Source organism: Ciconia boyciana, chromosome 1 (assembly GCF_034638445.1).
Source record: "Ciconia boyciana chromosome 1, ASM3463844v1, whole genome shotgun sequence".
NCBI lineage: Eukaryota > Metazoa > Chordata > Aves > Ciconiiformes > Ciconiidae > Ciconia > Ciconia boyciana.
The window spans coordinates 78,066,206-78,089,678 of NC_132934.1; the positions used below are offsets into that span (position 1 = coordinate 78,066,206).

General features: G+C 40.7%; 1 protein-coding gene across 3 annotated transcripts in view; it reads left to right on the forward strand.

Moving 5' to 3' along the window:
• The window catches only part of PARVB (parvin beta), a 67,386-nt gene extending 45,612 nt beyond the window's left edge, over positions 1-21,774 (forward strand). For 2 of the 3 annotated variants that reach the window (XM_072876015.1, XM_072876032.1), the window contains exons 7-13: positions 2,259-2,317; positions 4,024-4,043; positions 5,794-5,855; positions 7,556-7,624; positions 9,888-9,989; positions 13,363-13,435; positions 18,106-21,774. In XM_072876015.1, coding sequence (XP_072732116.1) covers positions 2,259-2,317; positions 4,024-4,043; positions 5,794-5,855; positions 7,556-7,624; positions 9,888-9,989; positions 13,363-13,435; positions 18,106-18,182 — 462 coding nt within the window. In that variant the 3' untranslated portion in view covers positions 18,183-21,774. The remainder of the gene's footprint in view (positions 1-2,258; positions 2,318-4,023; positions 4,044-5,793; positions 5,856-7,555; positions 7,625-9,887; positions 9,990-13,362; positions 13,436-18,105) is intronic. The other variant, XM_072876023.1, reaches the window with a different exon arrangement.
• The last annotated feature ends 1,699 nt before the right edge of the window (positions 21,775-23,473 follow it).

A 23,473-nucleotide genomic window follows, 5' to 3' on the forward strand; every position in this document is an offset into this window, starting at 1 on the left:
AACTTTGTGGTTTCAGTGCGTGCTTCCAGTGAGAACTGAAAATCCTGAGATTTTTCTTCCAGCTGACTCTACTGCCTAATATTCGAAATGTAAGCTTGCATGATGAAGAAATACCCTAATTCAGGAAAACAAAAACGTTCTGAGAAATAAGTGTAAAAATTGTTCTTAAGGCTCGCTGTGTTGCTTATTTTTACAAGGCTCAGGAATTGCTGTTTTTGCACTTAGCTTTCCTCATCCTCATTTTTAAAATTGCAGCATGTCCCACCTTGGTGCTGCTGGGAGTTCTGAGGTATTTTTACAGTAATTACCTTGTAGTCTGAGTTGCAGACTGAAAGGTCAGAGGCAAGGCAGGATGAAGAATAAATGGGTCTGATGGGAGTGGTGCAAGCAATCAAAGTTTTATCAAAGAATTACATTTGCTTTTGGATTGCAAGGCCAAGGGACCTAGGCTTGCTGTGCGAGCAGCGTGCTCAGCTGCCTTGGAGGGGGCTATGCAGAAATGCTGTCATTTCCACGTATTGGGGAGTCAGTGTTGGCGTCCATTCCTCTTTCTTACCAGGTGTTTGGAGGCATTATTCACTAGTCACCACTTACTGAGTTTTTGTTCACAGTTTATAGCATCTTCTCCCTGGGGTACATGGTGCCTGGAAGGTCCAGAAACCTGTGTTAAAAAAGCAGAGACGTGGTGGGATGGAATAAAGACAACATTGTTTTGTATGCAAGAAAACATTGCCCTGTCAGATGCTTCCTCATTTTTCCATCCATGCTGTCATCCTGGCTTGTTTCACCAAACCTTCTGGCGCTGTTCCTGTGGCTCCCTCGGGAGAGCAGGATGAGATGTATGCATGATAGGGAGGTGAGAGGCTGTGAAGACATGGCCAGCTGGCGGCATCCAGCACAGGGCCCAGCTCAGGCACGGAGCTGTGACAGCACAGCGATGGGAGACCACGGCTCCCACCGTGCTTTCAGCCAGGCTCCCTGGGTGGTGGCTTGAGAAAGTGATGCTGCCTTCGTTCGTTGAGTAGGGGCTGGAAGGGCAGGAGTTCTTCTTACTGGTTTTTAGATTTCAATTTTTATTTCTTAGATTGCTTCTGGGGAAGCATGTGTTTCTCTTCAAAGCTGTTCTCCCTATTAAGTTCTTGTTTGGAGTTCAGCTGGTAAAAATGATTGAGATGGCATATGTCTACGGAGCTTGTCTCTGGGGTGGGTGGTTTCCCTGTTTACCTGAGCTAGCAGCTTTATTAACCCTGCCGTAAGTCATTCTGACAGACGCGGTTCCTAGATGGCTGCTGAGATTTGAGCTGTTTGTGTCCACTTTTTAAGCACAGAGAAGGGAGGAAAGAAATTCCTCCATTCGGACATAAGGCTATATCCAGTAGTTTTGGAAGGGACCCATAGAGATGTTAAAGTGTTTGACTCGGGTAAAAGCACTTCCAGCCTCTGAGAGGCATGTGCCATATCTTCAAAACTCTGGAGAGGCACAGAAATATTTGATCCCACCTGTGTCGGGGGGGCTGTGTCTTAACAGAGCCGAGGAAGGTGTTATAAAGCTATTATGAAACTGAGTCTCACCACATGCTAACTCTCTGTTGAGTAGGAGACTCCTTATTCATGTAGAAAATTATCCCAAGGAGAGAAAACCCAGTAACAGGGAAATACTATTCATTGTGAAATCTCTAGTTGGGCTTTTTATGCTCCCTACGTTTCCTTGGTGGATGTGTTCCTGACAGGCGTGCGGCTGGTGGCCTCAGTAACATACCTGCTCTAGGAGAGCCGCCCTCATGCCTGGAGAGCTTTGCTGGCGGAGCCCTGGCCTGGGGACAGCCGTCTGTGTTATTTCAGCCCCAGACCGCTCCGGAGAGCCAGGCTGCCTATTGTGTCAAATTGTTGGTTGACACCATGACATGCACGACTGCCCTTGGGAATTTAAGACGGGGCTGACAGACTCTAATTTGTGTTCCAGGCATGATGTTGACTCTGCTCTCAGGAGGAGAATTGTTAGCAAGTTTGTTGGCTGGAAATATATACATATACATTTCCCAAACATCCATTTGACTGTCAGCTTCATAAATGCCACTGTTCTGGGAGTGAGCCCTCCTGTGTCAGCTGTTTCACCTCTACCTCTACAAAAATTAGTGAGCACGCTTTATCCAGTTTTCTCCTCTGGGATTCTGAAAGATGCTGAATGCTGCAGAGCCCCTAACAAGCTTCTCCTTTACTAATGCAGTCTCACTTTCTAACTCCGTCTTCCTTTCCAGAAACGCGAAGGCCTCCTTCAGACCACTCATGTTACAGAGGAGCTGACGACTACAACAGAGTAAGCACAAAACCCTTTAGCGTGTCTGTCTTTAGTGTGTCTGTGGTTCATGATGTGAGACCATTTACAAAGACGAAAGAGAGACTTAATCTTCCCCCCACCTCTGCTAAATTAACAAAATCCTTTAATGTGGTGCTTTTTTAAATATAGAGAAATAACTTGGTCTCTGGAAATATGTTACAAAGGAGAAAAGTGTCTTCTTGACATTCTTATGTTACAGAAGCTTTTAAATGAATAGTTCATTGAAAGTGACCTTTGTGGGCCTTTTTTTTTTCCCCCCTGCTTCTGGAGGTAGCCATATCTAACTAATTTCTGCCCAGTGCTGTTGCCTCTCTCAAGGGAAGGGCCAATGGAGATATTTTGGGGAAGAATTAGTTTGACAAAAGGCAATTCTTTGAAATACCTCTCAAAACGGAAGTGATATCCTGTTAAAATTGTAAGGAGAGATGATCTCTGTTTTCAATAGTACCTCAGGACTAGAGCTCAGCAAAAATAAATTAAATAAACAAACCTCTTCCCTCTCCAGTTTTTGCAACAGATTACTTTGCTTTGTGTTTTTACAGTCCTTTTTATAAGGAGAAGGCTAGACATGCACTTTGGCTGCAAATAAAAGCTGAGATTTTCCTTTGCATGGCCTGAAGGCAACTCTTCTAAGGGGGGCTTACATGAGCCCTCCTTCAGTTTATCGGTGTATTGGCTCCCTGTAGAGTTGGCTCAGCTTTCTATGACTTTGAAGATAAATGAAGGACCATGTGGCTAGCTCAGTGGGGAAGATCTTTCAGATGGAAATGCTCAAAAATGAGATTGTAACATCTCTGTGTGGACGTTAAAGATCTCATAGTGTTTTTTGTAGGATCAGAGCTCTGCCTCAGGTTTGTGGGCCAAAATTCCTCCCCTCACTCCTATATTCTTGAACAATGTAGTTAGCTTGTCCTCTCCTTCAGATGTGGTTTGTAAGATGTAATCTGTGGAGTGGGGTTTAGACATTTTTTAGCAAGAAAGATGTTTACAGATTTGCATGTGTGTTTATACATGTATTTTATTAAGTTATTTAATATTATGTAATATTAAGAGGTTTAGTGTTTAATGTGTTGCATACCCAGATATAAGTGTAGCTATGGAAAATACAATGATCAGCAGAATCCAACATTCATTGAATACTTTCAAATTCTTCCGTGCAAATCAGGGCCTGATTCTCAGCTGATAAACATCTGCATATGTCTGGTGATGTCACTGGCTGTGTATATAATTCATATGTGGCAGTTTTATTTACATAATATCCAGATATGATATATGTTTTCTTTCTTCAGAGAAAACAGATTAAAGTGAGATAGATAGCCTTGCTCCTTCTGAGCTGTGTGGTGTAGCGTCTGATGACTATATTTGTGGAAACTGTACACAGAAGTACATTTGTTCATTCACTCTTCATCATAAAAAGTTATGCATAAGAAATCATAATTATGTGTAAAACATAATTACGCATTTCCATTCATTTCAAATGTATCTCCCTGACATCACTGGTGGTCTGCTGGGGACATTCCTGCAGCACGTTGGGTCTGGTGTGCGACATGCTCAGCCTCCTGACTTGGTAGGAGTGGTTAGCCCTCGGCATCTTGCAGGAAAAGGCCCGTTAAGCCCGTGGTCTTGTCTTTTCAAAGTGATTATTCATGAACTAACCCAATATTTTTGAATGCTCTGACTTGCAGGATGATGATGGGAAGATTTGGTAAGTTGACTCTGAAATTTTTTTTTTTTTTTAATGTCAGGCACAGAAATCTTGTCTGTTTTCCTTCAGCAGATCAAGACAATGGATTGCGGAATTCTGCAGGGTTGGAATGTATTGCGGGGGCAGGTTTTGTTACTCCACACAGAAGTGGGGCATAATGAGTAGAACCAGATCATCCAGTATACTGCTTGTGCTCTTTAGGCTGGTCTCTGTTGATTTGTTTTCATTTGTAAGTAACGAATAGCGAAAATGATGCACAGGGCAATATTTCCTAGTACTGTTGTTAGTGGTTTGAAGTAAAAATCTTTGCAACCCCCAGCCATAAGAGTTACACCTTCTTCATAATGTGACCATTTAATTTATATATAAATGAATATGTGAAAATTACTGAAGCAAAGGTGTCTGGTACAAGGTGTAAGAAAGCTCTCTTTATCTGTCCGCTTTCATCGACCAGTCAGCCCTCTCTAATTCCTTTGCATGGAGTATCTTACCTCCTCCATGTTCACTAGATTTTAGAGTTTAGACCTTACCAACCATAGATCTGGTCTTCTAAAGAAAAAACAATTTTTTTGGTGTTGCTGCTGAGAGACTACTCTTTTTGCATTTAGTTTTGTTAGGGGCATTAAGTCACTTGTTCTCACTGAAGAGATGTGGGCTCCTGTAAAGGACTGTGTGTGATGAAGAACAAGTCATTTGGTTTCTCTGTTCCCCAGTTATAATGTGTGAACACTACCATTTCCCCTCTTGCAGAGTATCTACCTTAAAAATTAATAAGGTACTTGGAAAATAGGTAATGTCAGGGGGTTATAGGGGCTAAACAACATATCTTCAGATACTAAAGGAATTTGGATAATAAATATGTTTGTGTATTTAACAATAGAAAACTGTTAAAATGTGTTCTGTAAATAAAAAGAATTTGAACTTGGGAATACTGTTAAAAACTATCTTGAAAATGTTAACAGCTTAAAACCCACACACTTCTCCAGCATTTTTTATTCTTTTTTTTTTTAATGCAACTCCAAATGGTTAGATTTCTAATTTTTTCTTGTTTTACCTGATGATGACAGTTGTCATCCAAAACACTCAGTGTTTGGAAAATTTCAGTCAGCCCAAAGCTGCCACAATGTGAAATGTTGCACTAATATAGTCAATTTAGTAGATTTTAGTTTGGATTAGACATTGGTATACAATGCTTTGAAGGTCTAAACATAATTTAAATCTTCATACTGTATGTAAGCTTTGCTGTTCATACACTGCTGAATCAAGTTTCACTCGTGTTCAGTTTTAGGCTTTAATGAAGTCAGGGGTAATACCAGTAATTTTAAATTAACCAAATGAATATCTGATTTTGACGCTGAGCGGTGGATGCAACCATAGCTATCACTGTAGCTGTAGTGCACCAAAACCAGGTGATGTTTCAGTGTCTCATGGTTTAAGTTAGGATTGGAGCATAGTCAAATTTATGTTTCGTTTTAATTTTTCTTCCACCTACATATTTTGTGTACCGATTATGAATGTCAGAAAAGGGAAATCAGTGAATTACATGTTTATTTTCAGTTACCTCTAAAATTCCCAGGGGAGTTCGCTCTGGCATTTAGTTAGACACCGAAATAGGGTGATAACTTTTAGCTTGGGTCTCTGTTACGTGGCTTTCTGAGAAAGACCTTTAAGCTTGGGACGCATAACCTGCTTCCCATACGTGGCTGTTGGAGGTGTATTGATTTTTCTTTTTTTCCCCCCCTAAAATCAGAGCGTGATGCCTTTGACACACTTTTTGATCATGCACCAGACAAACTCAGCGTAGTCAAAAAGGTAAAAAATAAAATTCAAGTTTTATTTTCTACATTGCTTTTTTTCTTATGCTTTTGGAAAGATATCCAGAAAGATCTGGAAAACAGCAGAAGAGGATTCTGAAATTGTGAAAAGAGTGTTTATTCCCAAAGATTACTGTTGCAAAGCCAGATGATACCTGGATTCATTGGCTTTGGTCAGGCTTGTCTCATTACTCTGGTTTATTGGCCAAGGCTTTTCTAGGTAGCGCTGCTAGATTCAATCAAAATGATACAGGTTAGAAAAAGCTACTCTGCAAAGTATTCACAGTGGTACAGATCATTCTGACTGGACAGTCGTACACGCTTTTATATCGCAGGTGCTGTCCTCCAGCGAGGAGGGGCTGGGCTGTCAGCTAATGAGCGGCTGGTGGTGGTGACCCCTTCGCTAAAGCTCAACAGCAGCCAGTCATGCATGTGTCTTCAGCCTCAGTCTCCCCAAGAAGCACTCGCTATTTGGTTTTCAGCTCATTCTTGTACTAAAGATGATCTTCCACAACTGGAAGATATTTTCCACCATACCCTGAAATGTGATTCACCCATAAATAAGTTTGCTAAAGATAAAGCTTTTACAGAAGAGTTGCTTTTGTCCTAGGGCTCTTCTGCTTAACACTAATTCATATGGTCCTCTGTTCTCTCCTCCAAGGCTGAGTATCATCGCAAAGCACACCTATTCAGACATATTCTTGACGTGGCTCTTGTGCTAGGCAGAACAGAGGGGTAAAGTGGCAGTTGATCTCTGCCAGCTCTTGTTAGTTTTAGAGAACACATAAGGAAGAGACTTGACGTTCCATCAGCTAGTTCCAACATGGCTGTTAAGCTATTTATTAGAACAGTAGTATGCAAAGATCAGTGTTGGAATTTGTCCCTTCGCTTGATATGAAACAGAGGATGTATGCATTTAAAATAATGCTTTGAAGTCTCTGGAAGATTTTATCTTTCCAGTCTGAAACGTCTTCTAGAAGAGTGTTTTTAAAGTTGATAGAGAATTAAGTTAACTCTATCCACTCAGTAAAAGTGTTAACACTAAACTCTGTGTCCCTTTTGGAAGTGTTGTAAGCAGGCTGGCAGATCTCTGTGCTTCAATACATTAGCACGTATCTGGCTCATAGTAGCAGGATCTTGCATGTCTGCTTCCTGCTGGAATAGAAATGCCAGACTTGGGTTACATCCTGACTGTAATTTGCTAATTGATATGCACATATCACTCCAGGAACAGAGATATGTGCAGAGCAGTGTACTGTTAGCATCTTCTCTTGGGAGTCTTAGCTCAGTGCTGCTGATGCCTTGCTCCCAGGCAGTGGATCTTCTCCAAGAACAGAAGAGATTAGTGTGGACAGTAAATGCACCTACTGCTTGCTTCATCTTCACAAAGAACCTACAAAAGAACCAATGTCATCACAGCTTTTTCCGACGACACTAAAGTATGCTTTATGCGCTAGGAAAAATAACTAGTAAGCTGTATGTAATAGCACCATCTGGTGACTTCTGGCATATGGTGCAACAAAAATGACTATATGACTGAGTTGTTTTCAGTTTTATGTACTTATTTATGCAAAAGCAAATAGCACACATGCATATTTATTAAGCTTAAAAAAATGTCTTAAAAGATTATGTTAACCCTTTCACATAGGCACTGACTGTAGTGTCTAACATCACTGGTTCTGGTGGTTTTTTTTATAGTCTCTGATCACCTTTGTGAACAAACACTTGAATAAACTGAATTTGGAAGTAACGGAGTTAGAAACCCAGGTAGGGGACTTTGTCTTTTTGTATGTAATCTAACTGTGTAAGTTCCAAATCTAGGCCCTTGCTCCATAAAACCTTGTTATGGAACTGTTTATCTTTGGGCATGTTAATTTATGGGATCAAGGCTTTGTCTTTTAAGTAGCAATGACATTCACTGATGCTTGCTTCCTTTACTCATGTTTACACATACTTCATGTTGCTGTTGATTTGTATTATAAGGTGAAATTCTTGGATATTTAATAGGGTCATATTAATGACTGTAGAATATGGCTGGATTTCAGGGCGACTTGTCTCTCGGATCAAAGTGGAGTGCTGCAAAGCAGTTGCTGTAGTTATGGGTGGATGGTGGGTTGTGTCTTTTCTGGCTGTGAGGGTTCATGATGAACTGGTATAAGCTCTTAATAGCTGGCTGCCTGGGGCTCTCAGGAGGACTGTGGACTGCAGTGTGCAGTTCATCATAGAGATATCAGTGTTAGCTTTGACCACATCAAAGTGGGACTGGAAACAATTTTGCTGGTGCAGCAAAGGCCTTCATATCTTCCTCTTTACCCTGCTGTCTTGTGAGCACATGCACTGTGCTTGCTTCTCAGCAGTGTGGATTAACGACTCAGAGCTCCTGTATGGCAGTGGCTTGACTGCTAGTGGTATCCAGGTTAGTTTGTTTAAAGCTAGCGGAGGTGACTGTCAACCACCACTATCTACTCGCAGGAGTTCTCTGTCTCTAGCGAGGAACTGGGTACTGAATATGCTTGGAAACCTTAAGTAAGTGTGAATTTCAGTGTCAGTGGGGTAGTTCTCACTTTACAGATAAAATTAAGCAATTTTCAGGCATGGGCTTGGCTAAGCGGAAGCAGATATTCTTTCCAGCGTTCACTGAACTGTGGAGACATGGTTATCTTATTGTCGCGGCAAAAAAAATAAGCACAGCATCTAGATAATTATACCAGGAGTATGGGTAATTTTTTGAGCCTGGCTTAGTTTAATACCAGTCATTCACTGCTATTTTATAGCTTTGCTGAAATAAATGGGTGACTGGATCTGATCTGTCACAAGAAATTGTTGCTTAATGCCTTAGAAGTACCCAACAATTTATTTTTAAAAAGGTTAGAGGATGTCACATATACCATATCAGGATCACAAGTGAGAAGTCTGTTAGAAACACATAACATTACCCCCCTTAGCCAGTAAGTAGTTGTCCTATCTGGTAGGAATACTGAACAGTATTGCTGAAAGTAGTATATTGTTTAGTATTTACTGAAACTGTAAATAATCTCTTTTGACTTGGAAAAAAAATTTATTTTGTGAAGTTAAACTTCCTACTTGTGACAGGGGAGACTTAATTTCAAGTTCTGATTAAGGGCACAGATTTGAATGTCCAGCACACACAACTTAAGAGGGATTGTAGTTGAAATGACCAGGTACTGTAGCAGTAGGACTGGGAGTATATAATGTGGAACCATGTTTCACAGGAAGTCTTGTGTTTTTTAAAATAGAAAAGCTTTGTTAAATATTGTAGTGAAGTAGGCAGGATTCCTCAAGCGAATAAAATGAATGTGAGGAAAATCAAGAACAGACATACGTACTCTAACCTCACCCCAAAGTATTCAGTAGCCTAGTAAATAGGTAACTGGCTGGAGATAAAGAAGATCTTGTTTTCAATCCATGCCTTTTCAGACCAAATACTCTGCATAACTAAGGAGTGCAAATTGTAGATAACTCCCAGGTGAATCGCTTTTAATTTCTTCTGCTTAGAGCTATTTACTGTATGTAAGTAATTTAAATAGTTGTTGGCACATGATCTTGCATGGGTTAATGCTATAGTGATAGCTGATGGGCTTCCTTGTTTTGCTCAGGAAATGAGAGTAGAGGAAATAATGCTACCAGATGTAGGGAGAAAGCCTTGTATCCTGTGTTTTTTTTCTTTTCTTTAGAGAACTGACAAGAAAGCAGCTATATCAACAGGCTCTTAAGAAGGGACTGATTTAGCTTGCTCAGCTGCACTGGTCTTTGCAAGGGTATAGGTGAATCCAGGGAGCAGATGAAACAAAGCCCTAAATGCTTGTTACACTTGCTGTCAATTCCTTGCTATGCCTGAAAGGAGCAGTCTGTGACTCCTGAACCATCTTACACTTCTGTGCTAGCAAACAACAGTGGTAGAAATCGAAGTACATAATTTGGGCCAAGCATTCTTTGTTCTGCTTGTTTATGAATGCTTATTTGACAACAGATGCTTTCACCTAGGAATGTCATCAGTATTTCTATTTAGTTTGCAGATGGTGTTTACTTGGTTTTGCTCATGGGTCTCCTTGAAGACTACTTTGTTCCACTTCACAACTTCTACTTAACACCTGAAAGTTTTGATCAAAAGGTAGGTAGAAACTCCAGGTTATATTCTTTTTGCTTTGTTACCACATGATATTTTCCAGTCATTGTGCCCAGTAAATCAGAACCTGGTATATTCTTCTTTTCAGGAGCTGTAGCAAGGATGTACTGGCTGTGACACTTGATAATTAATACCACTAAAAGTTGCTTGTGAAATGAATGGGTAAATTCCCCATAGTTAAGGAAGAAAGGTATTCTGTTGCTAGCACCAAACGACACGTAAAGCTCATGAATATCTGGAATTAATAAATCAGTAATAAGTGCTTTGTACTGTATAGTACTTTGCATAATCCAAGTGATTTATTAAATTGTAGTACTGCCTGAAGTGTTTTTGTGCTCAGGGATGCCTTATTGTGCTAGACAGCAGAGCTGATGCCTGGCCTTGTCTAGTATGTACTGTGTAAATAGGCAAGAAAAACAAAAGGTGAGAGATGGGAAGCTCTGCTTTAGCTGCATCCTATACACTGGGATTGACATGGATAGAGCTTGTTCCCAAGGTCACAGAATGTCATCCCTAAAAACTGCTCCCTCATCTCATTAGTGTCAGTTGCCTAATAACCATTAGTTATTTTTCTGTAGTTTATTTAATGTTCCTACAAACCAAGCGAATAAATATCATTACTTGGTACGTAAATGAGATACTGTAGTAGAAGAGGTGGTACCTGGGCCATGATCTTTGGTTGATCTGGGGTTAGAAACTATATGTTGAGTGCTCACAAGTAACATGTTTTGGAGTTGATCTAAAGTCAAGATGGATGCCCTGATCCTGCCAGGGAGGGAGCATGAAAAAAATTGCTTGTCTGAAGTCAATTTGTGAGCACAGACATCTGGTTCTGTGTCCAGTTCCCGGCAGGATCATTGCCAATGTTGCTGACTTTAACTTTTGAGAGAATGTGCTAGCTTGTTGTCTTTGGATATTTCTTTCTGTTTGGTAAGGAGTGAATGACTCACTGCCTAACAGTGTCTCAGACAAAACGAGCTTTGAGGAAGAAGAGTGGATTCTTTGAGTCTTAGATTGTCTTACTCATAATCAGGGTATTAGAAACGGAAGGAGACGAAATAAGTGTCTTGCTCTTAGCCCCACGCTTGCTCCATTGTCCTGTGTCCTTCCTAGTGTTAACAATGAGTAGAGTGCTTAACACATATTTTTTTGTCATAACCAAATGTTTGCCTCTTTCTGCAATTGTTCCTGGACATGCACACACATCTGTGTATATTTGGTGCCTGGTATCAGAATACTCTGAGCCTGATTGTGCTGGAGTATTGCATCTGCCCCCTGCTTTTTATTCTTCCATGTTCTGCAGTGGAGAGGATGCAAGTATTGTGTTGGCTGAGCTGGAGCAGGAGATGGCTAGGTCAAGAGTGGAAACACTGGCAAAAGTTAAAAGATTGAATGCTTTGTAAGGCGAGGACTGTTTAAAATAGTGGGTTTTTCATAATGACTTCAGCACAGATTTTTGCTGTCAAGCACCCCTCAGCAAAGGTACATGCTTCCTGAGGGATGAGACTTCATCATCTGTACAATAACCCAGCTTTGCCTGGGTGGATCATAGCAGCATTGCAAGAGGAAATTGAGCTGCACCAAATAAGCACCTTTGCAGACCCAGGCTAACGTGCTGAGCCTGCTGGTTCTACAGGTTGTATAGGGTTTGTTGACTTCCTCAGGAGGTGACTAGTTGCTATTTGGGAGCTTAAAGGGGCTCCCTGAAGGCAGGAAATCAGGCTCCAGTAAGAGGGGCTTCTTTAGATGTTAAGTGTGTGGATAGGATGGGGATTAGTTAATTTTGAATGTTGTATACTGCACAGGAACTTGATAGAGCAGTGGGAAAATGGTCATCTACTATGTTTTATACAAGCTCTCCTTTATAGCTTTCTCTTGCTTTTTTTATCCTAGTATCTTGAATTTTCGCCCTTGTAGAAATGCAGGATGCTGAGTTGTAGCCAGCACCTGTTCAGTTATGATTTTGTTGTTAATGGTTTAAATTCATAAAGATTATCCAGTATTCCTTAAGTAATGTGGTTTTGTGTGGAGACTCTGCCTTGAGGAAAGGGGATTTGTAAATCAAAGAAGGAGAGGTAGACTCTGTGTTTTTGGGAAAGGAAAAAATATTTTCATTTTGAAAGTGATTGGTTTTGTCACAGTGAGTGAGGAGGAACTGTAGCAGGTAAAAAGAGATTAATAAAGTCCTGAGCAATAAGCAGTGAAAGGGGCTTTTTTTCCTTGTTGTAGGGGAGCTTTGTATGTGTAACTCCCTGATTTTCAAGATGAGTAGCTTTAATTAAATCTCTTCCCCTTGCTATGTATCTCCAGAACTGTCATTTGCAGCAACAAAAATGCACAGAATTCATAATCCAAATTACCTTGCTTAAATTTCAGTAATCATGGACAAGAAAGCTGCTATGCAGATCTCTTCAGACCACAATGTTTGCTCCTCAAAGGAGATATTAAAAGAAGGCACCCACTTTATTGCATTTTTCCTTTTTGTCCATTTTGTTTCCTCTGACTTTATGTTCATGTATGATCCTTGGTGGCTTTTCAGGAAGCTCTTTCTGTACAGTTGTGCCTTGCTTGTTTTGCAAGTTCACTGAACAGTCTGTCTAGGAACTGCCACCACCAAGCATTTTTTGAAGCATTTGCTTCATTAGAGAAACTTAGTTTGACTTTCATCTCTGTTTTCAAGTAGAGGAAGCCAAAGCATCAAGAGACTAAGGGATTAGCACAAGGTCATGCAACAAGCAGCCTGGCTCCTTGATGATGTGATGTTGATGTTGCTTCATATGCAGCTGATAATAATGCAGGAAAGACTAATGCTGTTTGCAAATAATTCCATTTAGTGTCCTTATTTCTTCTTTCTTACACACCCATATGTATTTTCTCATCTCTGTTCAGTTATGTCACTTCTGTTACATTCCTTGTTGCCTGGATGGCAAGTGATCTCTTGCCTTGGAGTTGGAAATGTTGATCCTGGGTACAGGCAGGAAGAACTCAACAAAGTGCAGCTCTGTTGTAGTTGTTACTGGGAGCTCTCTGGCCTCTGCCATAGAGACTGAGATCAGGGCTTAATGGGGTTTCCTGGTTCATGTGGTACCCAGTCACATTTTTACACTTGAAATTTGGAAATCTTAAATTACTTCCTTTGTATCAAAAAGTGAATATTTGCCCTATAATGATACAAGCTTTCATTTCTTAGTCTCTCATATCTACTTTCTGCCATGTTTAAACATGTAAATGTTTAATATTGATTTAAATAGAATTATTCTCTATATCAAGCATAGAGAGAACAAAGCATTTTTAAAATTTGATTAAAGTTTTTAATGCCTATATAACTTTAAGATTCTAAACACTTTACCTCTTTCAGGTCCATAATGTTTCCTTTGCTTTTGAGCTGATGCAAGATGGAGGACTAAAGAAACCAAAAGCTCGCCCTGAAGGTATGGACATGCCGCGTGGCTTTAAACTGTATATAAAGACATAATAACAAGTGCATTTGAAGTGCAACTCCATTTGAAGACAGTAGCGGTAGTACCACAAAGTGGAGCTGTAAATGCGCCCCTTGACGGTTTTCCAAAGCATTCATTGTCTGTGTCTGGGGTATATCCTTACCTGTGTTTCTTGTCTGGAATAGATTCACTGAGGTGTACAAGTCTAGCTTTAGTGAATGATCCAAGAGCTGTTCAGTGCTATATTATAAATTCAGCTGGTATTCTCAGTAACAATCCAAGCAGGAAGCTTTTCATGGTCTAATTCTCATAATTCTTACAGTTAGTGCTAGTTTGGACTCTTGTGATCAGATTTCAGTGACAGATAACTGAAAGGCTTTTGTTTTTTTTTTAGGAGAACTGGTAGCAAACTCTCTTCTTGATTTATGTGGACTTGGGAGTCAGAACTGAAAAGTGTAAAAACTGAGTTTTCTTTTAAAGTCTCTGAACCTTGCAATTAATGATGAGGTCTGTGTTGTTGCTTGCACTAGGCATAAAAAGAGGAATTAAAACTTTATGACTGCTAAATGAGCAATTTTTATTCCTGGTGTTACAAACTACATATGTGTTAGAGGCTTCCGCAGAACAAAGAAAAATGAGGAGCCCCCAAGAAATGTTCAGTCTGACTTAAAATGAGACGAAGTGGTGATAGTAAATAGATTAACAAATAGTGGAGCTGGTTTTAGTGGGGAAAAATGGCAAAAGACGATATTAAATGCATGTGTATCGTGTCAGTGCTGTTCTTTTAAATTTGGGGATGAAAAGTGCTCCTGAAAAATTCAGTGAAACAAGACACTGACTTGGGAAAGTAAAGGAGTGTTCTGAGTATTGGAGCTGAGTCAGTGGGTATATGAGGAGGACAAGGAAACTGGAGAAATATGAATGCACAATCAGGAATGGCAGTTTTTTGAATGGAAGGGTTAAAGAGATTGCAGTAGGAGACCAGGTAAGCTAGATAAGCCTGTTTTGAGAGAGAGAAAATGTTAAAAACCTAGGAGAAGACTCTCTAGTTGAAAGCTTGTCCTTTTTCTTTGTTTTGTTTCAATCAGTTGATCTAACAGAGGAGATTACCTTCCCATAAGGCTATCTTAGACCCTTACACTATCATGAGTGGTAGGACACTATAGCAGATCTTTTGTTCGCGTCAGACAAGGTGTGTAGATTCAGTAAGCAGCAGAATGTTTCAGTGTTTTACTGATAGAAAATTTAATTATTAATAGAAGTTAGAGAGCCAAATTAGCTCATAGAACATTGCTTTTTGCTTTTCGCTGCTGCAGGATGTACAGTCTCTTGTGTGTATTCCTTCCTCTTCTGTGTGTGTACCCACTCCCGGCAGCAATAGTTCACAGCTGTTGGAGTGAGTGTGCTCGTGTGGTGTCTGTGTGGCTGGAATTACCTGTAAAACTGACTGTTGCTTTTGAAAAGCTGCTTCTGTGGAGAGGACAGTAACATCTTGGGCTTTGCTTGTCACTGTATTTTCATGGAATCCTCTGTAGGATCTTGAGAGTCAGTACAGTCATGTAATATGTGTTTCTTAGAACAAGAATTCATTTTGTCATAGACTTCCATGCTCTGCAAAAAGTTTTGTGTATGGTATACTCTGTTAATGCCGTACTGATCTATTGTTCATTCCTAAATAGGCTGGAAAACCTGTTAGGTGAATGCATGGTTGTAGGATTTTCATGTAAAACGTTGTCTAGAGTAGAACATCACAATTTTTATTTCTATAGCCCATGCTTTCTGCAGTGCTTGGAAGAAAGAGGTCTTGTTTAATATTTTAGTGTGTCTTTGTACAGGTGATAAACAAAAATAGGAGCATACAGGACAGCTCCTCTTCTGTGTTCTTCCAGCCCAATTCAGTAGATTGAGCCAGCAGCAGTACCTGATGCTGAGTTATTGCAGCAAAAGTATGTTGTAGTGGATTAATTTATTAGCCTCTAACGGGGTTGTTATGGAGTGTGAAAGTTTTTAATTAATGGAATATTTAAACTATTTTGATGATTTATGGCCACTTTCAGTTAACATTTTATTAGTTGTTGTTGGTAATGTAATGACTGTGCATGCTTCATCTTACAATAAGAAACGGGAGGCTGAGAATATGCTTATTCCTGGGAATGCCTGTTCAAAGCTGATCAACGAGGAACACTGTAATCGCCCACACAGGGAGGATGCATCTCACACTACTGTACTCTTTAATGCAGGAAACAAAGGCATAACAAGGTCTGAAAGTTAGGAAAACGTCAGACTAGAATTACAGTATAACTTTTGCAACAGTGAAGGTAATTAACAATCAGTGTGAATTGTCAAGGGATGGAGGTGGAATTTCTACCACTGGAAGACTTAAAAAGAAAAAAGAAAACAAAAACCCATGCAATGTTAAGCTTATTTTTTTAATTCAACCACAGCTTGGTTAGTAAGCTCAATACAGGATTTCTAAGGCAAAGTTCTGCAAGGACTGGGTTGTACATGAGGTCAGACTATATGACCACAATAGTTTCTTCTGACCTTAAATTTACATGCCATTACACTGCCAAATAAAAGAGCTGGATCCATTCCTTCTTTTAGTGATGGGCCCTCCCATACCTCTCATTCCTCAGGGTAGTCACCAGGGGTGATCAGCAGCCGGTATTTAGCTCAAATTGCTGTTGGAGATTAGTAGGAGTCAGCCTTAAATACCTTCATGAGGGCAGATGGACAGGGTGCCTGCCCAGCCCAGTGCTGCAGATCTGGGCCCCCTTCCAGCTCCTGCTTGTGCTCTTTCTGGTGCCCGTAGTTCTTGGTCTGGCACTTCGCTGCCTCTTACTCCCAGCTGCTCTCTCTTTGGGACGTGAACTGGTTTCCTAACTCTTCTTCTGGCTTCCAGCGATGTTTCTGCTCTGCCCTCTAGATTTCTGTTTCTAGATTTCTAGATTTCTGCTCTGCCCTCTAGATCTCCACTGGCACCTTGATCTTGGTTTATAGCATAGGCAGTTCCTGCCTCTGAACTGATGTCAGCCAGAGGCAGGAACTGAACCCTACAAGACTTGATCACACCGCTTCGTGCCTTGGCAGCTGAGATGGAGGTTATGGTGGCTCAGGGAAAAGACCCATCCTGCTTTCAGTGGAAGGCTGAAGATGGATGGCATGGGGAGAAGGAAACCGTTTGGGAGGAATAGGGCAAATACACTAAAAATCTCTGACCACTACAGAGCTAACTGTTTGGGCCAGGTTTTTTTGGCATTTTCATAGTGTCAGCACTATTTTGTTTATTTGTTTAGCAAGCAAAAGTGGCTGCCAGCATCAGTGGGTCAAATTTTCTGGTAGTTGCCTCTTCTGCAGTTGTTTGCCTTAATTCGCCATCTTTAGAAATGCATGGCTGTTGCGAAGTGTTGTGTCTCATGGCTAAATTTACATTTTAAATCCATTTCTGAGGGAACTGGGTCTTGGTGCAGAGGAACCAATGCTGATTCTGGCTGTTATCTTACTGAGGATTCTGTGGTAGTAAGCAACTTCCTTGTTTGAACTTTCAACTACCTTGAAATATTTAATATTTCAGTTATCCAGGTAAGACTTCTCTTTTTTCAGGGTGTATTACTTCACAGCAGTTAGGACCTTTCTTTTCTTTGGGTCAGCCGAAGATTCGTTTGCAAATGCAAAATACAAAACCATAATTGAAATATGTAAAATAATACACGAAAGAGGTAGAAAGAAAAGTTTGAGAGGTTACTGAAAATACCAGATGAAGTGTGGGGGTTAGGGTGTTATCCAGTATGGGATGGGAGGGAAGGGTGGAGAGGTCCTGGCAATGATTCTTCAAAACAGGCAGTAGGTGTTTCCCCTGGACCTCACGTTAATTGTACTTAGTCTGTTAACTGTTTGCTGTCTTCCTAGTTCTTTGAAAGATTTTTTTAAATTATCTGTTCTTCCTTACTTCTGCTTCCATATATAGTTTACTGTGTATTTTTGGCTTCCTCCTCCTCCTTCCTTACACATTATATCCAACCTTTCCACCTCTCAGCCTTCTCTGTGCTATGCCTCCCCTCATAGTCCCTGGATTACATGTCTGTGGTATTTCCTGGCATTTTATTATAGTAATAGGTTGGGAGGTGCTAGCAGAAAAGCTTTTTGTTGAGGACTGTTCCAGACCTGTTCTCTGGCCTAGCATGCTAAGAAGGGATATTAGATTATAGAAAGCTTTGAGTCTGCTAAGAGAATTCAGGCTTCGTTTATTCGTGGACTGTATCATTGCAGAGTTGTGGATGTGTGAGGTTCAGTATCTCATATGATGTATATGCTACTTGTTTGCTGCTTCTGTGGCCTATTAAAGTCACGGGTAGTATTTCCCAAAGCCTTTATCCCAGGTCTCAGACAGGAGTAGACTTTCGCTGTAACCAATTTTAGATGAGGAAGGGAATTATCTTTCTTCCATTTCCCAGAGAAGTTAGCTGTAACTGTATTATCATGAAGGTGTTTTGAAATGCATCATATGGGACGTTTAAAAAGCTTGACTTGGGGAGATCAAAACTCTGTGGGGTTTTTTGTTGCTGATCCCACTGGCTCAGAGATGTGGGGACTTTTGTTCCTTTGAGGGCAAACAAGGGAGAACAAAAAGCAAATTAAGAATTTCTCCTTTTCTTCCACAGATGTTGTCAACTTGGACCTGAAGTCTACCCTCAGGGTTCTGTACAACCTGTTCACAAAGTACAAGAATGTTGAATGAACCTGGAAGCTGCTGAGGTCTTCATCCTTCCAACCTCCATAGGCAGAAATTACAATAAACACACCCTCTGCACACTCCCTTTGTGCCTTATGCTATACTTCATGCATTCTTTCTACAGTTGATGTGGTCTGTCTGTAGCTGTATGTATGACAATCCCACTGAAAATAATGCATGTGTATTCTCTAGTCACTTGAAAATGTGTAGATATTTCACACTTTTACCAAAAGATACTGTTGAGTCTGTTGTTTGTTATCATCAACAAATGTTCTTTTGATAAAGGAGATACACCACTAACTAATAAGCAGGGAAAACATGAGACCTTCCTCATGGCTGCAGACTCTTTGCTTCTATAATAGACTTTCTTTTGCATACTCCTTGTTTGCCACTGGCATTTGATAATTTACCAGGCTTAAGTGTTAGCAGTAGGAAATCAGCATTGGAATTTATTTAGAAGCTGAGCCTTTTCTGTTAAATAAGGTTTTTTATTTTCTTTTGGGTGGGTGGGACTGGGGGGAATTACAGGCACTATCTGAAGCTAATGGCAAAAGCTTCAGTTTTTGTGTTAACCTCATACTGCTCAGTGTTATTTCCATTCAGTGTTTACACAAAATAAGTCTTGCAATGGGATGACCAGCTAACCTTTTGATGCCTATTTTTTATTTAATCTCCTTTCTGGGATAAATTTGGTTGCTAGAGCCACTGTCATCTGTTAAGCATGCAGCATTAATCAGGTCGGTCAGGAGCTGGTCAAATAGGTGCAGGATGGATTAATGCATTTTGCCCCCAGTCCTTTCTGAAACGTACATGTGGTATAATGAGCTTGGCAGTTTAAAGGCTGACTCTTCATTTCACGTAGCTGAGTTAAAGGGTCAGATTCATTCCTGTTGGACTTATTAGCAGCTGTACAGTTCTGAGGGTCAGGCTTTTATAAACAGAGTTTTATGTATTTTCTTTCCTAAAGAGTAAAACTGAATTACTGTATAAATAAGAGCTTGCCTTTACTTGTGGATTGTGCTGGGCTATGCAAGACGTCGTATACACAGTGCAAGCCGATGGTTAGCACTACCTGTGAAGCTCTTCAGTGATCAGTTATGCTTTAAACTAATTTCATTGAATTGTCCTGTGCCATCACAAGAAATACTCTGCTAGGCTCTGGCCTAGTCCTGTAATCTTTTAAGCTGTTATGGATTTTAGCAGGAATCTGTTTTAAAAAAAGATTGCTAGATTTATCTGATAGAGTCTTGTTACCTCATAGTACTTAACAGGTTTCATCTGTGGAGCTGTTCCTGGCTGGGGATGTGCAGGTGTAGTGGTGTCTACAAGGAGGTTGTGCTGAAACATAAGCCATAGATTTTTGAGGTGAGCTGTGCAAAGGAAATGGGAATATAATTTCCAGAGTAAATTATTTGTGGAATATGCATATAATAGCACTCCTTTCCTTGAGGTGCATAGGGGAGAGATTTGACTGCTGCTTTTATGTATCACAGCAGCAACTTTTCTTTTATGGGCAGCCATGATTTTGTGCAAAACTTGGGCTGAGTGCCCCAAAGAGGAAGCGGGTACCATTGCCCTGCTCCATGGGCTCACTTGAGTCCCGTTGTAAGTAGGCATCTTTTTTCCCTAAAAGTGGATTTCTTATGCCAACCTTTATTTACCTTTCTGAGTTCAAGAGGAAACTTGCTATTTGAATGGTATAATTTTACAACTGGGATTTTCTCCTTCCCTCCTTAAACATTTTTTTTAATCTCAGAGGGAGAGAAACAGGCTTGTGCTTCTTTGTTTCACATTTTTGGGTTCTGAGTTCTAGTATTTGATTTATTTGGGTCACCTCCTCTCATACCTCCAGAACAAAGATGGAAGGAAATTGCCCTTTCTTTCCATTAAAAATTCAGATCTCCTCTACCCTATAAGGTTCTGTGGGGAATCATTGATTGTCTGTACTTCAGGAGGGAGCTGACCTCCCACTTTTTATACAGAGCCTAGTACAATTGGACTTGAATTTCAGATGGGGCCACTAGACTCTACGGTGACGCTAGCAATTATTACAGAGGAGACTTGCAGAGGCACCAAGGCCTGGTGAGTTAGCTCTCCTGGCAAGTTAATGAAATTGGTCTAACTTTCATGCTGTGAAATAGGGGTATCATGAAGCTGGAAGGTGATTGAACTGAAAGGTGTCTTGAACTTTTAATTTAATGCAGTGTTATATGTGGGAAACAAGTCTGCTAAAGAGCTGTCATTCCACCCATCTCCCTTCAGCTGATGTGGAAGTGCCAATGCTGTTTATATTCTCTGAGATGCTGGGAAAGACCTCCAGAGAAATCTGGTTTTTGAAATTGCAAGCAATATTAATATCAAAAGCAAACAGAAAGTAACAAGAGGAGATTGATAAGAGCAGTTTGGCTTTGGGGGGGGTGGCTGTTTCTGAGATGGGGATTTACAGCTGGCATCCTCATTGCATGTGAGCAGATGTGAACATACCACCAAGTTTTAAGACAGTCTCTGTTTTGTTCAATTAGGTGTTTCTGGTCACTCTGCAGAAACCCGGGTCCTTCCTCTACAACCTGAGGCATGGGTCCCTTTTAGCATTCCTTCAATTAATATCCATGTCAGTCAAGACTGCAGGCTTGATGCCCTGGACAGATTGGGGGCAGGTGTGATACCCTGTTTTGTTATGTTTTCAAGTCTGTTGGTAAATGTTGCATAAGGAAAATACATTGTTTTGTTCCTTAGCTCCTTGCTGTCTAGCCAGGTCACTCTTCCTGTAGATGCTGTATTTATTGTTAACCAAATTGGGAGCAGGATGGATTTAACTGAACTTGAGCTTCAAGCAGTCCAGTTTACAGGAACAGCAGTGTAGGTAAAGCTTCTCTAAACACCTGTTTTTGTCATGCCTTTCTCTTACATATGCATGATGCTTACTTCTTTTCCTCTCAAAAAGATAAGTCAATGTTAAAAATGTTATTGCTATTCATGAACTCTTTGTGTTACTGGAGTTTTAGATATGTTCCCTGGGTGCCAGTGGGGTAGATCTGAATCCTGTTGAGTTCATCTGGAATGCTGAATGCTCTGCAGCATTTAAGCTTCCACGTTTGTAAGTACTTAATGAATGTCTGTCTTTTCCAGTCTATACAACTTGCCTTTTAGGTGCATCTGCTTGACATACTCAGTTCCAGTGAGCTATATTACCACATAAGAAGCCAAGATACTCCTCAGCTGCATCCTGTTTCTCAAGATGAAAAACCAACAGTGGCAGATTTTTTAAAATCAGTTTAAATCTTACAGGGCTTCTTACCCCTCTTCCCCACACCCCAGTGCTTTCAGTATTAATGTATTTTTAAAGACTCTTTTCTACTGTTTTTAACAGTGTTTACTCTGGACTTCTAACTACTAAAAACCAGCCTTGCAGATAAAATTCTGGAATTGTCATATGCTGGAGACATCCAGCTTTGTGACAGGAGTTGTGTACTGTAAGCAAGTTACAATGCAATGCTATGTTTGCTAAAAATCACAGCAGGAGTGTTGTGCATGGTTTGTGACAGTTGTACTATTTATTCAAATAAATAAATGATGATCACTTGGTTTTCTACATCTTTTTTTGGCTAAATGGACAAATCTGTTGGAAGAACTTTTGAAAGCTGGGCTTCAGCTGTCTTCTTCATCAAGGGTCATTGATATATGATGACCTATGCAGACCTAGCAAAGCAGTGATCTCAGGTTTCTGGCCCTGGTACAGCTGATGAGATTGTATGGGCAGACACAAATAAGCTCTTTGGTAGGTTTCATCAGCTGCTTTTTTTTTTTTTTTTATATTGCTCAGCTACTGGACCTGATCAAGCTGTTTACCTTTTTCCTTCCACAAGAGAAAAATAACTGAATTACACTCTCTGATACTGTTAGAAGACTTAGGGCCCAGTTCTTCCGCAGCAGCACAGGAGGGAAGTCTGGCATGCTGAAGCCAGTCCCATATGGGTCTACAGAGCACTTGGGAAGCCAGAAGCCCAAGTCTGGAGTGACATTGAAAATACCTGTGTGCTTCCCTTTGCTCTGGTATGGAGAGTATAGCGTGGCTCTCCAATAAAGCAAGGCCGTGTGGAGAAGCAGGAAAATGCATTATTAGAACTTGTTGTTGGTGGGAGTCTGTTGGTTCCTTGAATTGTTCTTCAGTGGCTATTTTTATGTGAGGGCCAGGTGTGTGGGGGTGTGTGTGTGTGCAATGAGGTATGCTTTGGGAATGTACAGAAAGACTCCGGGGGGGAGATGGGCATGGAATCAAATGCAACTCTGATACAGAATTTACTAGTGCTGTTTTACAGAAGACAGGATACTTCATGCACTTGTGGCAACATCAGCTTTTGGAGGAAAAAAGATGCTTGTCAATTATGTGTGTTTCAGACTTGTTCTTTTAGCACTGGCGTGCTGTGTTGTGAATGAGGCTTTCAAGAAAGAAGTCCTTTGAGTTGCCAGTTGAAGGAGGGAGAGACCTAGTAATTACAGATGGATTTCCCAACGTTTAATTCTTCCTGCTCCTCTGCCTGCTGATAGGAAACTGGATTTGTCCAAAGTTCCCAATAGCATCTCCAACTATACCTTCCTTTTGTTTTTTACTTACTACATTTCTAGGCTGTGGCATGCACTTCTGCATAGGTAAGAAGGTACCCTGGGTCTTTGCTAATTTGAGGTATTCTTGTGCTTGTGATCGGCTTAGAAAATACAGTTAAGTCTGCCCTTTGATTAACGATTTTGGGTTAAGTTCTCAGTTACTAAGAATTCACGGCAGCTGGACATCTGTTTTCAACCCACTTTCCTTTATCCCATTTAGCTCATGCCAAACTATCCGTTCTTGTCAATGGCATGGAGCTAAACACAGGAGTGAGTCCCTTAACAGCATTAAACCAGACCAGCTTAATTAGTGTTGGCTGTCTACAGTCTCATTTGGGGATTGCATGGAGGACTGCAGAGTTGCTTGTGCTTTCTGGAAGAGTTAATGAATGTAACTGGTACCTGGTGGAAATGTCCAGGGAAAGTGGTTGCTGTAGGGAGCTTTCCCTCTTTAATCAATGGTGGAAAAGGGAAGGAAGAGCAGCAGCACTGCCTAGTGGAGATAACTCTTGTCTCAGGTGAGCATTTTGGGCCCTGGTGTGGCTAACTAGCTCTCTAAGGACAAATGAGTTAATCTCCTTCTGCCTAGGTTTCTCCTTCTACCAGGTAGGTAGAACAGGGCTGATATAGTGCTGAGCTTTATAAAATGGTCAAGGGACCATGAGTAAAAGGTGTGATGCAGCATGATGATT